The sequence below is a fragment of the Rhodnius prolixus genome, unplaced genomic scaffold (genome assembly GCF_049639745.1).
Source record: "Rhodnius prolixus isolate KJV_2025 unplaced genomic scaffold, Rpr scaffold_9, whole genome shotgun sequence".
In the NCBI taxonomy this organism is placed as follows: Eukaryota; Metazoa; Arthropoda; class Insecta; order Hemiptera; family Reduviidae; genus Rhodnius; species Rhodnius prolixus.
In genome coordinates, this window is record NW_027411604.1 from 9,585,049 (window position 1) to 9,599,666 (window position 14,618).

At 31.5% G+C, this 14,618-nt stretch overlaps 1 protein-coding gene across 22 annotated transcripts in view; it reads left to right on the forward strand.

Annotated features, from left to right (window-relative positions):
• LOC141454493 (uncharacterized) overlaps positions 1–14,618 on the forward strand; it is a 167,678-nt gene that overhangs the window by 144,061 nt on the left and 8,999 nt on the right. For 3 of the 22 annotated variants that reach the window (XR_012458745.1, XM_074128764.1, XM_074128779.1), the window contains 3 exons: positions 8,528–8,621; positions 13,017–13,177; positions 14,419–14,511. Coding sequence is in view for 21 of the 22 variants with exons in the window: in XM_074128764.1 (XP_073984865.1) it covers positions 8,565–8,621; positions 13,017–13,177; positions 14,419–14,511 (311 nt within the window). In the remaining variant the exon portion in view is untranslated. Of the gene's footprint in view, positions 1–2,624; positions 2,646–7,023; positions 7,285–7,620; positions 7,702–7,808; positions 7,989–8,527; positions 8,622–12,294; positions 12,512–12,603; positions 12,762–13,016; positions 13,178–14,418; positions 14,512–14,618 lie in introns of those variants that run through there. The other 19 variants (XM_074128772.1, XM_074128786.1, XM_074128769.1 and 16 more) reach the window with 18 other exon arrangements.

The following is a 14,618-nucleotide window of genomic DNA, read 5'->3' on the forward strand; positions in this document are numbered from 1 at the left end:
ATGGTGAAACCACTCACCCAGTTACTCCTAGAGTAGTTTAAAGAGAAGAAGAGTTAGGGATAACCAATCCTTGGAACAAAATCACATCTTACCTGCATTGTTCTTCCTAAATGTTCTGAAGAAAGCTTCCTCAAGAGAATTCTAGAAAGGGAATATTCTGTGTCCCTACTTAACGCTTTCCGGGTTTTCCAAATTTTCTGAGAACGACTCCTCTAAATAAAATAAAGTTTGAAAACCTGGAGAAGCTAGGCCACTTCCCATTATTAATAAATTATTAATTTATTTTGCTTGACAAAAGGAATCACTACTCTAGATTCGAATATATCTTGCGCAAGTTATTATTTTCTGTTCGATGTTAAAGATAATATTCTATTTTTAGTTTTAATTTCACTAGAGAACATAGGTATGTAGCTGAGAACTCTTTTTTACGCTACACACAGATCTTGGTGAAGAATTTCCAATTTTTCAAATAACAATTTGGCATTAATAACACTCAAAACAACTTCTTTTTTTCAATTAACTTTAACTATGAGGCAAAAAAAATAAGTTATTACTCGTGTAATAACCTTCGTGAAGTCGTGTATCATTAAATTCTTTAAAAACTTTAAATAAGATTGTAATTTTAGCTGACAAGACTTCTTGAACAACTTGTGAAAACATTTAGATTTCCCTCAGAAACATGATGGAATTTAAATAACTTTTGGTTGAAAGTTAATAAAGTATAAACTTAATGTACTGTGTTTAATAGAGTATTTTAATTGCAATACATTACTTGGACAATCAGGTCTTCGATTTTCTTTTAATTAGATCGAATTAAGTTTTTATAATCAATTTTTTCTTTGAAGGTTTCAGAATATTCGTTTTTAACAGTTATTTTGACACCACACATTTACAGTGTAAATCATATAAAAATATATTATTGTTTAGAGATGGAACAAACCACATGCATCTCAAAAACCCCTACGGGTCCATATTACTGAAACCCAGTGATGAGTTGAAGTACGCTAGACCCAATCGCGTAGATGACCCCCAACAACAACCGACTGCAAACCCCCTGAGAATTGTGTGAGTGCTGGAGAAGTCAGATGTAGGACTTTGTAAAAGACTAAGTTATTTTTAAGACGATAAAGCCCGAGGGAAGGGATAAGCACAGTGATAGCGCGCTGGACTTGCAAGTTGATGAATAAGTGGAGGTTTGAGTAGTAACTGGCAGCTTTATTAAATATTTCTTTCACGGAGTCATCTAAGAACTCTAGTGATAAGACATTATTATCTGCAGCTAGAGAACTCTGGCGCAGAAACCAACAAAAGCGCTGAGTAGGGTCCAGCGCAGGTTTATAAATTATTGTAATGTCAGGACAAAGTGACGCTTTATGCTAAACTAATTGACCTACTCCTCTGAGGACCTGATGCTGAATCCTTTTCTTTCCCTTCTTCACAGAATGTAATAATAAAGTTGCTTTTTAGTTTTCATTAGAAAACTTTTTTATATTAAGAATTCCAAAAACTCTCATAAAAAACACTCGAATTCATGAAAACCAAAACATCTTGAACGCACCTTTTGCAATCTAATTGAATAATAAAATTTAGAAATTGCTGAACAGTGCTATCTATCGGTCAAATTTAGAATGCTTGCCACTCTAGTCTGTTCTTTTTTTGAGAGATTCTTAATCGAAAAAAGACAAAGCCATCTTAAAGATGGGTCATTATTTAAGTAAGACCACAAAAGAAATATCTAGTCTTAGAATATACATTAATTATCAAAATTTATCCTTCGTAATCCGTACAGAAAAGGATTAAAGTGGAGTTATTGTTAAGTCCTTTTGTAAATTAGTAAATTGTTTTAATTAGTGTATTCTAAGAAAATCGTTTCAACTTCCGTTGTTCTTTTTAACAGCTGAATAGTAGTTAATTTGATAATATAATGTGGTCTCATTTATTAAGTTTTATTACGCCTTTTTTATTAATCATCCGAAACTCTAAAAACATCTCATCATTTACTCATGAACCAAGAAAATGATATAAAAATGAACCAAGGAACGAAAAATTATTCCTAACAATTGTGGCCTTCATTTTTATCATTTTTAGATGATAAAGAAATCCAATTTCCTCGCTTAAAGGACTGTATTATATAAAATACACAAACATAAGGCTAAAAAAATAAATCCCAAATAGATGTTATATGAACTGTTATTAAAAATATTTGGAAAACAACCATGTCCATTGTAAATTGATTTTCTCAAGGCATTGTTGATAACAAATAAATACAAATTTTGGCGAAACAGCTCATGAAAGGCTTCTTGCAAGATAACAATTTTGAAGGAGGGTGTAGTATAATGTTAGGACCATCATGGTGTAAGCATTTTGTGAGCTCAATAAGTATAGAAAACATATTCAGTTTCATGTATCGTTCTCTGTAAAAAACAAAAATTGGGGTTATGTTTTGAGATGAAAAGTGGTTTCTAAGCAATTTGTGATTCATAATTAAAACAATTATAATTTTTGGTTCTTGCCAATCATTGAAGACTTTTAAACTTACTGGAGTTATCTAGCTCACTCACGTTAATATCTAATTCTTTTGTTAACACCCCTCTAAATTATCTAATACACTTTAAATAAGCAACTGATGGATGGCAATGAATAAGGTAAAAATTTGTGTAAATTTAAACTTAAAATAGAAACCATTGGTAATAATATTACAAATATTACATAGCACTAAACCAACCATGCACTAAATATAAAAGAGTTAAGTAAATAAAGTGACTTTGCCAAGCTGGGCTTAATAATTTTCATTGTGAATGCTTGTAAAGCAAACGTTATTTAGTTTGAAAACAAATGTAACAATGGAACCATGTTCAGATTTAATAGCGTGTCTAAATGTGTTCAGACAGTCTATTGTTCACTTAAATTTAGTAAGTTAATTGATATAATATATTTACCAAGAAGAATGTCATACTATTAAAGACAAAGAATACAGCGTTTCCTTCGTTCAATCGCATTTATGGTGCTAATAAAAAAAAAAAAAATGCTGATTAGATAACTCTACGCTCTGTATCCACTTCGTCAATCCAATACTCTTTACGAGTTATGACGACAGATGTAGGAAATCTTTCTCAGCTTCCTACGCAATCTCATTGCTTAGCGTAGATTTTATAAGCTTATTTTTATTTATTAATTTTATAAAATGGACTATTTACTAATGTTTACATTGCAGTTTACCTTGAATTTACTAACGGCATGTGTAGTCCTATCCTACATAGGACTCCACTTTCTTGTACGGATGAGTGGACTAGTCACTTCTTTAGACTTTTGGCTTACTTGTGAATGTTCCCAATCTAACAATACGAACAATTCTTACAGCCTAAAGTTATGTGTGCAACTGGTTCAGTTTAACACACCCACTGGCAATCTTAACTCATTGCACTCTTTATCTACATTTACAAAATTGAACATTTTATAGATGCCTAAAAGCTTTTTATAACGAGATACTACAGGTATTTTAGGCCGCAGAGGATATTTGACTTTTTATTAATTCATTTTTCCACTCGCAACATTAGATAGGAAGGAACTAGAGTTCATATTATATTATACAGGGTGTTTCAGGGTTAAATGTCCTAACTGAAAATATGAATTTAGGACCTCAAAACAAGAAAAAAATTTTCCTATGAAGGTATGCCCGTTAACGCTTTGTTTATGAGATATTCACGTTTAAAGATTTTAGAACGAATGATAAATTGATTGTATAACTGCTAAAATCACCTTGTGTCTCTAACTGCAAATACCAATATTGACATTTTACGGAATAATAGCATCTGGAATTTGCACTGTGTACTTTCTAAATAATAACTCTTTCTCAATAACATTTTTCAGTATGACGCTTTTACAGAGTTTGCATCATTATGCATCGCATTTATTCTAACAGTGAGTATGCCGATATGGTGTTTGTGTATGGTTTTTGCAGTGCAGCTCGTGGTGAATATTCTGTGCGATTTCCGAATAAAAGATTACCATCTTTAGGTCCACATTTCAACGTCTTAGAGTAACTGGCACATTTACTTTAATGACACGTGCTGATGGAGCTCTTGCCCCTTTATGAAATGAAAGGAGTGCGACAATAATGATGATAATCCGTCCGCCAGTGTACGAAGAGCTACAGCTGAATTACATATTACGCCAACTACAGTGAGGAGAATTCTTTCTCCTTGATGGACGTCACCCCATAGCATTATCATTTATTACCTTAAGAATTTTGACAAAAAAAAATTTCCGATTGGTATTTAAATCAAGTTGATTTTAAGCCACTAATTCTCTGTAAGGATGAAACTACACTCAGAAGAAATGTTCAACCAAAATAATTATAATCTCTGGATACTCGAAAATCCTCATGAAATTCGTTAGCAGCATTTTCAGCATGAGTTTCAGCGCCAATATTTAGCTGGAGATATTAGACAATATTTCATTTATTAAATAATTAGACATTGGTCCGCATTTCTTACCACCTAGGCCTCAATACGGACACATTTCTGCAGTTTCTTAGTAATGATTATTACATTTTGATTGACCTAATTTGTTGAACCTAGCTAATAATAATTCATAAAATGGAAATCTTTAGACGTGACATAAACAAAGCGTTAACGGGCATACCTTCATAGGAACATTTTTTCTTGTTTTGAGGTCCTAAATTCATATTTTCAGTTAGGACACTTAAGCCTGAAACACCCTGTGTATTAATACAAATTTTACGTTCTTAATTTCTACGATGAGAAATGCAAAAATATCTTTAAAAGTTGAACCATATAACTTCAAAACTTTTTCAGGACAAGAAACTTAAATAGAATTGCATAACATTAGAATGATATTACTGAAAAAGTACAGTGTAAAATATAACATCTACAAAGTCTCTAGTGTTTTAGGAAGAGAAAATACATTTTATAAAGTAAATATTTTATAAAGACACTGAATAAATTATATCATTTAATTCAAAGAAGTAAAAAGGGTAAAAGAGAAAGTATAGCTTATAAATTGTGTATGTGCCAGTTAGGGATATCAAGATAAATAAGTTCTTATAATAGAATGTGTATTTTATACGGTCTCTGCAGTGTTTTTAGTATGCTTGACAAATTTCTCAATATTATTTTAATCTAATAAAGATCACAGTGCAAAATATCTCAGTAACTAACTAGCTTAGTTTTTCTTATATTCAATAATATTTCAGTGACTGAAGCAGTTAGTTTGATTGATTGGTTATCCTGGATTATCTCTGATTGATTTTATCTGGAAGTCTTGTTGCTAAGAAACTTATTTTTTTTGAAATTAATCTATCATGAGAGACTACAGTTCGTGAGAAAACTAATAATAAATTAGTTACAGAAGAATATTTTTCTTCTTTTCATTTACTTTGTTTGACGTCAAATGATCATTCTTTCATTATTTTCATCCTCCTTACTGATTTCATACCCTGTTTCTTTGTTAACAATAACATTCCTATAACAAGGTTCAATATACTTAAAACTCCTTTTAAAGTTAATTATTAAGTTTTAGTAATATAATGCATTCGGTTTAAGTAGCTCTCAGTTTGGTTTTTTGTACTCTCTTGTTAACCTTGCCTTTTGTTTCTCACGGTTCAATTTGTAATTGAAACCAATTGGCTCAAACCCAAAAAAACGGGTTCTATAGTGTCTTTTCCATTGATAGATTCATCATCATGATGGATGCTGTTCTCTAGGTTAAAGTTTCACCAAAGGGAAAATTCACAACTTACTTTCCGATTGATAGATAGATAGGTTCATTGGGTCATATTTCCTCCCAGGACTGCCCCAAAAGATACCAGCATATTGTGGCCGACCTACTGAGGACTAGATCTACTAAGTTGGAGAAATCGCCTCATTTCTCAAGTACAGTTCTTCTTTCCTACCAACCATTATCATCTTCTTTAGTCTCAAAGTGACAAATGTTTTATTTTGCAATGCAGTCAAACTGGATATAAGAAGCTGTTCACCATTTCTCCTGTCTGCACTTTCAGAAGCTTTGGGTGACCTAGGTCCCAACCTAAGTATGTATTTTCTGATCTACCAGACCCTTTAAAAAAAAAGATAAGCATTGATTTGGATGGATACTAAAGCAGGTCCAAGTCCAAGACCTGGGGCCAGTTTTTGGCCCTCTTGCCCGAAAGTTCCAAGTGAAATATGGCAGGTTCGTAGAACACTTTCTAGGTCCTTGACACTGGATCAGCTTGGGGCCCATAAAAGCTCCTCCAATGAAGGCAACAGGCATCCCAGACAAGTCTGATAGTCATTATAGATTGTGCTTTGGTTATTCTGATGCAAATTGCCTGTTAAAAAAAAAAACGAGCTATAGTAAAATTTGTTGAAAAAAATCTGTTATCTGTGACATAGAACTTTAAAATTATGCCATTTATTTTTTCACAACTATTTTAAAAAACTAATAATCGCTAGATGATCTAATTTAAGCAAAACATATAAGAGATAAGAGAACAAAAAACATAAGACATTAAATCAGATAATAGTAATATTAATTTAATTTATTGCCCGTTCCTAAAGTGAAGGGAATACTGGTAAAAGGTGCAGCGATGCTTTCACGTCTTACATCACAATAGTAGAGCTTTACAATACTGAAAACCAGAGGAAGGTAAATCTTTTGTAAAAGCAAGAATAGAGTTCTGTATGAGAAAGCTAGTAAAGCACAAAGCTAACTACGCTTACGCATGTCTTGCTTGCTCTCTACTCTCTTTCATGAGCTTTAAAGCTACCCTGTCAAACATTATGTCAAAACTTTGGGCTTTTATTGTGACACTTCTTTGGGAAACTTTGCAAATATATTTTATTACTAATTGCTCCAGATTTCTTAACTTGTCTCACTTTGGAGTTTTTGTGTTTGTTAAGATAGGGATGATTTGCTTTTAACTTAATATTAATAAATTAGCTAATTTGCCCGATCAGAAGGCATAAATACAAAATAAATAAATTTACATACTTATAGCGTAATTGATTAATGTATGTATAATCGATATGGTTATTGCTGCTTTTAAGAATAAGGAAGGTTTCAAAAGTATATGTTGGTGAAGTGATTGATTAGTGTGTTTTACAGAAAAATCAATATAAAATTCTTTTGGTCTTGTGTGTTTATGTACTTTATTGTTTGCGGGCATTAGATTTTTTTGTTGCGTAGTTAAAAATACTTATGAGAAAAACAATTTGTACTTCGTCCAAGTTTCAGCGATTTATATTTCAATTTCTTCAGGACTTCAGAAGTAAAAAAAAAAAGGTTTTTAAGTTTGTAAAATGCTTGTGTAAAATAGTCAACATATTAGTAAATTTGAGTTTACACCTAATGGTCCCACTCATCCTAACGTTTTCCGTACTAGTTTTTTGTTTTTTTTTTTGGTATGTTAGTGTGCCTATCCTCTGTTTACAGAACCAAAGGGCGTTTATATTTAATTTTTATTTATTTTTTTTATTTTTTTGTGACAAAAGTATCTGTTACTAGTTTAGGAAAACGAAAATAAAATTTGTTTGAAAACAAAATAACCTAAAAGTTACTTTTTAATGTATGCATACGAAATTTTTACTGATTCCTTCCTATATTCTGGTTTTTATATAGGAAATGGAGAGAGAGGTGCACTCGATTGAATATTTTCGTTTGTGGAAAACCTTGTGCATTGAGGAACAGCATTTAGGTTAGGTAATTAATATACGGCTTTAAATTTATAACCACCTAGTTTGTCTAAGTTCTTATTTTATGTTATTGCAAGTACTCGTATTATGGCCTGCAAGGAGAAAACTAATGAGTAGGAAATGGTGAATAGAATCGTTATTGAGTTTCAAGGCACCTTTGGTCATTGGCTAATCGAGCTTTCTCTGTGCATCTGTGGCTCCTAGAAAGGGTAGTATAATCTGGACATGAATTCAGGATTTCCTGTAGTTCAGTGTGCTTCTCTCAGAAATGTTCATTATAAATTAATATGGCTGGTAATTAACATTTGAAGATATAATTTTATACTTTTATTTATTAATTGTTTATTTTTAATGTAAAAGTATAGTTTCAAACCTTTTAACATAATGAATATAAAAAAAAGAATCATGATGATGAAATCTAAACTAATGATAAAACAAAACAAAAACAAAAAAACGGTAGGTAATTCTAATGCAACCAGTATTTGGTGGGGAGGCCTAGCCGAATAAATTCCTCTCCACCAAGGAATGTTATACATTTAGTACCTCCAGATTCCTCAAGTTTTGGGGTAGATTTCTTGAACACGCCGGATTTTTGTGGAAGGAAGGGTGAGAATGATTAATTAAGGTTTTTATTCTTAAGAGTTAATAGCATCCTTCTTCAAACTTACTTCCACTATCATTCCTGTTGTGTGTTTCTTTTATTGCGAACATGAAGTTGGGACAAATATTACAGAATTCCCACGTAGAAATTGTTACATCTTGTATTTCTTAATTTCTGCTAAATGTATAATAATGTAAAATATTAATTGATGGTAATGTGTTGGTTTGCGCAGGTCAGATGAGGAATGCTGGCCCGAAGGGGAGCAGGCTATGTGTCCAGACATGATGGACAAGTCTGTCGCCACAGATGGCGACTTCCAAGGAGAGGTTAGTCTACATATCATGATTAAAATACAAATTATCTAATCCCAAAAAATACTTTCAAGATTAATGTACATTTATTGACTCAATTGATTCTAATTATAGAATCACTATTCGCTAATTTTAATGTATAATTTAATGTTAAAATAATGTTAAAAAATAAGGATAATTTCTAAATTTGATTAAAAAGTCGAAAATATTAGATTTTATCATACTTATAACGATTTTTTTTTTTCTTTTACGTGATAGTTTAAGTTGTCAATTAAATCAGCCTTTATACAGTTTATCGTCTGAATCAGCGTTTCTTCTCTCAGTTGGAATCTGTTGGGTACTAGCAATTTCTTCATGTACATGGACGAATCTCCTTCAAAATGAATGTTTCCAATGACTCCATATTGGTCGTGCTGTACTGATTAGCTCTCTTATTGAGGTTGTTGGCCTTGGATCGTCAGTCTTGATCAGTAAACTTATAAAAAGAATTCTATACTACAATTAAAGATGTCAGGTATCATTTTTAATCAGAGAATTCGTGTTAAAATTTTGAGGGCTTTCCATTGTCTCTACTCTAGGATTACAGTCTATTCCGTTACCGTGGTTCTACAAGTTGCGTAATATTTTATTTTCAGCTTTTAAATAGTTATGTTTTTTATGCATCTGTAAATACAATAATGGTTAGCAAATGTTCTTCCACCGGGTAGAATCTGATGTTCAATATTCTCACGCGTACAGATAACCTGTATTTTTGTTTTATTCCCTCCAGTGAACATGCAAAATGCACCTCAGCTCTTCTAGTCTTCTGTAGCTAAAATACTTTTAGCGGTACAAGGAAATCGTACTAGTGGTGACATTTCTTTTAAATATTACTTAACATTTCTACTACATCTGTTGCACTTAAGTTAATGTTGATGTCCCATCATCTACGCTTCCGCAATTAAATCTCACACTGTAGAAGTTGTTTACTGTGGTAGAATGCCACCATTTTGTTTTTTATCAATGGTTTCTTTTTTCTTAATCTCACAATCCAAGCTTCTAAACAATGTTTTCCTGGAAGTAATTTCGAAACCTTTATGCAGGAATGTGTTGTATGGACTATACGTTTCTTTCGGCTAGATTCTCTTTCTTTCATCTCTCCTATCAGGTCTTTTAAACACCAATAATACACTGTCTACCCGCTGCATTTTCCAGTTGCCATTTAAGTGGTTTATATATGTATCTCCAGAACCTTTAAATTTTTGGAGGGCACTTAAAGAAAACAAAATATCTGTTATGATATTTTCATACTCCTTTGTTCCGCCAAATCACAGCTTTTCAGACAGCAACTTATATCTGTATTAAATGCCAAAACAATATTGAAAGGCTATGTTGAAGGGAACCTCTTGTTTGTTATTTAAATTTTGTGTTTCTTATTTGTTTGTTATTTAAAGAATATCGAATGTATACATCTCATACATAATCGATACAATCATTTGATCATTCATAAAATATAGTATAAAATACAGAGAGTAGGCGTCGATGGTCTAGTTGAATGGAGATGTTAGGGAATTTAGGACAAAGAATTGGGTTGAACAGTTATGGTTATATGCTCATCTGGTGGCCATAAATCCCGTTATGGTACGGAATTAGTGTATTCAGCCAGCGCTGGAATATCTATATGGAGACATATTGCTACAGACCCTGGAACTATGCCAGCCTTAATAAATTTTAAATTGTTACTATTGTTGAGGTATGGCAGTTAAACATATAATTACTGTAATTTTACTGCTAACTATTTTTAGTTAGTTCAAAAGATTTATTTTCTAAAATTTTCTAAAGATATAATTCTATAATTAACCTAAGTTAACAGTTAACAAATTATCATTTTCACTGAAGATTTCCCCTGGTTTCGCCTGAATCTAAACCCACGACATTAGTGATTACCAAATTTATTGAACATGGCAACAAATAGCCGAAAATCTTCATTTCCAAGAAATCTCTATTCTTTTTCTACAGTGTGTTGTTTGGATATGTTTTTGTGTAAAATGAGGTGAATGTTAGAACTAAAGAAAAGTAAAACGGTTCCAATTCTGTACTGTCACGGATTTAGTAATATATTTAGAGATAATATTAGTCAAGATTTATTACTAAAACGATTTAAAATGTAAATTAAAAAATGGTAGAATGAAGTATAGATGGATGAAGTCTTCTTTTTGATATGGTATCCTCTATTTGCTTTGAATCGAGCATAAAATAATTTCTTGGGGCTCATTTGCCTTGAACTATCAATTGAGGCTATTGTTAATTTCTATTTTTTGAAAATTTACCATCCAAAAAAGTTGTGAAAAATTCTATTTTGATGATTTGACTCGTAATAAAGCAATTTTCTTGACTCGTAGGTCAAAAAGAAAAAAATAAAGAAGCATTAAAAAAAAAAAAAAAAAAGTATCTTGGCTAGGAAAACAGAGGTATGAGTGAGTCTGTATTTTCAGAAATAATGTGTGTTCTCTGCGAGGAATTAATAATTCAAAAAAGTACATTCCAACTCTAGAAAGTCTCTCAAATTCATGAAGAATTTTTCATTAAAAAAAAATGTATACTTTTAGCGGGCCATTTCTACTAGTACTTAGTAATCTTGGACCCTTGAAACTTTAAACAGTATGTAACTCTGGGGATTGTAGGTTGTTTATTGTTTTAAAAAAAAGAAAGAAATTAAGTTCAGATAGTATAAAGAGATAATTAGCAGGATTAAAAACAAAAAAAAACAATTGAATATTTAAAAAGAAGCGATTCTTCTCTTGCAATGCAGCAAAGAGAAATTTAACATTGGTTAACAGTTATAACTACATACGTGCATAAAGGGCAAACTGGAATAAGGCGCAGTTTCATCCTTGAAATTGTAATCCTGAATTAATTATTTTTGGCAACTGTTTTTGAGAATTATTTGTCAAATATCATATTTTAGAAGTTGTTGATTTGATACTCATTACAGTGGTAGAGCTGTCCATGGTACCATTACTTTTTCTAACCTGAAGCTGTATTTGCCCTTTCTCATAATACTGAAATATCAGAAAGGACTTATACTCTGCATCGTTTAAGGGATCTTATATTTGGCGACTCATGTGTGTCAACTGTTCAACTATGCTCTCTTTTAAAGAGTTTAGCTTCTGATGTCATGGTAAATTGTAATGTTCATACTAAGCCTCTAGGCCTCTTCAGTCATAACATACGAAAAAGATGAAATCGAAATCTTATTTTTATGACGGTAATGGTGCAGGAGTCAAGAAATTACAGTCACGGGTAAAAGTCTTACAACGTTTCAATTGCATGTACTGATGATTAGGTATTGCTCTTAGAAGACGTTGCTGGAAACGATGGCAGATATGTAAACGAAATGTGTCTAGTCTGATTACAAACTCTGTAATATGAGAACTTTGAAACTATTGACCTTTGAACGAAACCAAATTTAACTTAATATCTGAAAAAAATTATTTTAAAAAACAGCCCTAATAAAGTATAGATAAATCTCAGTGGGCCTACATTAGATATACTCATAAAATGCTAAATTTAACTTTTACGATTTACCTTAAAGAAATGATTTACATGTAAACAAGATTCTATAAGTCTTAGGATGAATATGTTAACCTTACCCTAAGCTATTTCGGCCATCATAGAATGAACTTGAAACTTTCTAAACAGCTGTTCAGTTCAGCAGTAATGGGTTTTCTAAAGTTGTTTTCTATAAAGTTTATTTTGTATATAAAAATGTATTCCTCCGTTTTTAGTTCTAATTTTATCATAAAATTCAGTGTTTGAAGTTAGTAGTTTCTGAAGGAACATATTTTTTCAGACACAATTAATGTGCCTTGTATTAGGATCATCACTATTTCAGTATATGTAGTTTGGTTAAGTTTTTTATTAAGGTCTGAAAAGTGTCATTTACCTGAAAGTTCTAAAAAACTTTCTTCAAGATATTAACTTTATTTTTTTCTTTATCCAAATTTTTCTTAATCAGGAAACTAAAAAAGAATTGGTGTATTTAAAGAAGGAACAGAGAACAGCGACTTCAGAGATATTTGCTTGCTTCTGCAGTTAGTTATCTCAGCCTAAATATGTTATCAATTATTGCAATTCTACCTCTTTACCATCTACGAAAGGAGAAATAATTGAATGGTTGGTGTGATAATTGAAACTTCATTTATTTCAACTTTGATTTTAGAAAGAGAAAATTCCATATTTATTTTTAAAATATAATAGTTTGTTTAATGACTCCAATAATTCTATCAGTTTCTGGCAATTAAATGAACGATAGTTTAGCTAGAAACTATAAAAAAAATTTCTATCCTTGGTTCCTTTTGTTTAATACAACCTTTGATCAATAATTTTGAAGAATTTAATTATAAGAATTGTATAGTTCAATTATAACAGTGTTTGTTGCAGGGGGAGTGGAAACGTGTACAGTTGGAATCATTGCTAGCCGCCTTAGTGGACAGCAAAGTGGTGGCCATGAAAGCGGACAATAGTTATATCAAATATTATAGGCCTCCACCCAAACTGCCTAAACATCATCACCATCATAGGCATTGCAGGTAAATACATTAATATATAACAACTATTTGCTATAAATTGTACATCAAGCAATTGTAGGATTTGATTTATGTTGTCAAAAAGCTGGCCATGTAGCAGCTGCTAGGCCATTGCCGTTAATTTGAAGATATTATTGCAAATCTATTCAAATTCTATTTGTGAATTTTATTTATTTCGAAAATAAATTCTTTTTTGAAGTGATTGCAAAGAAATTGCAGCTGACGAAAGTCTTTATTTAAACATTATGTGCCCGACACTGGTATGCGTAGAGTTGAGAATCAGTAAAGGATTGTTTTGGTTCTTTATGGTATATTTTATTTTTGAGGTAAGGGTGCGTCCTATTCCAAATTAATAACCTAGAAAAGGTTAATTAATTTTAATGTTCACGTCTTTAATGTTTACGTATTCAACAATTTTACCAACTAGCCGTTTTTGCTACTTGATTTCCTTTGGACTCAGTTTGCTTAAGAACTCATGCCGCAACCGTTTGCCCAGAGTATCTAGGTTAATCAACTGTACCCTAAAAAGAAAAAGAGGATCATTGTCGACTCCTTATATAGGAACGTTTCCTCTCCTCTGGAACTAGATCCACCCATTTTATTTTTAAAAAAACTTTTTTGGTCGTGTTTAGGGATCCTTTAAATCAAGGATGAGCAACACGCGGCCCGCCAAGCATTTCAAAAATTGAATTTATTTTATCCACTTTCTCCCATCAATATATTGTTATAAAATTAATTATAATAAAATGGTAGTACATACTAAACCGAAATATTTTTTTATGGCGAGTTACTTGTCGACGACGTTTTTAAACATGCAATACGGACGTTTCGTAAATTATTAATAAGAGAATCTATGTGCGGCCCGCCAAAAAAAAAAAAAATTAAATTGGCCCATTGATTAAAAAGGTTGCTCACAAAGGAAAGTCTTTTCTACTTTAAAAGGAGTAAGAAAATTAAAAAAAAAAAAAATTTATCTTGCTGTGAAATTTCTAATATGTGAGATTCGTTGTTTGGCTTACTGAATAAAGCATTTTAAAGAATAATATGTATAGTTTTTAAATATTTTCTTGAAGTGCAGTTAAAATAAAAAGGCAATAAATATAAAAATTCATTCTACTTCTTCGATATTGACCTTGTAAAAGTTGCCCTACATGTTTTAGTATAACTTATGCACATGTTCTACTATTTTGATATATTTACAGCATGATTTATACTGTATACATTTTATATTATTCATGTTTCAGACATAAAGACAGATCAAGGTCTAAGTCTGCATTGCGCAAAGTTAGACAATGGGATGATGGTACGGGCATGTTAGTATCTCACCCAAAGAGGTTGTAAGTGATGATTTTTATATTTAATTTTGTTGCCCTGTGACCAGGTGTTTCTATGTGCCCAAGAAAAGATCTACTTCATTTGCATCCATCTATATAAATCTATTTTA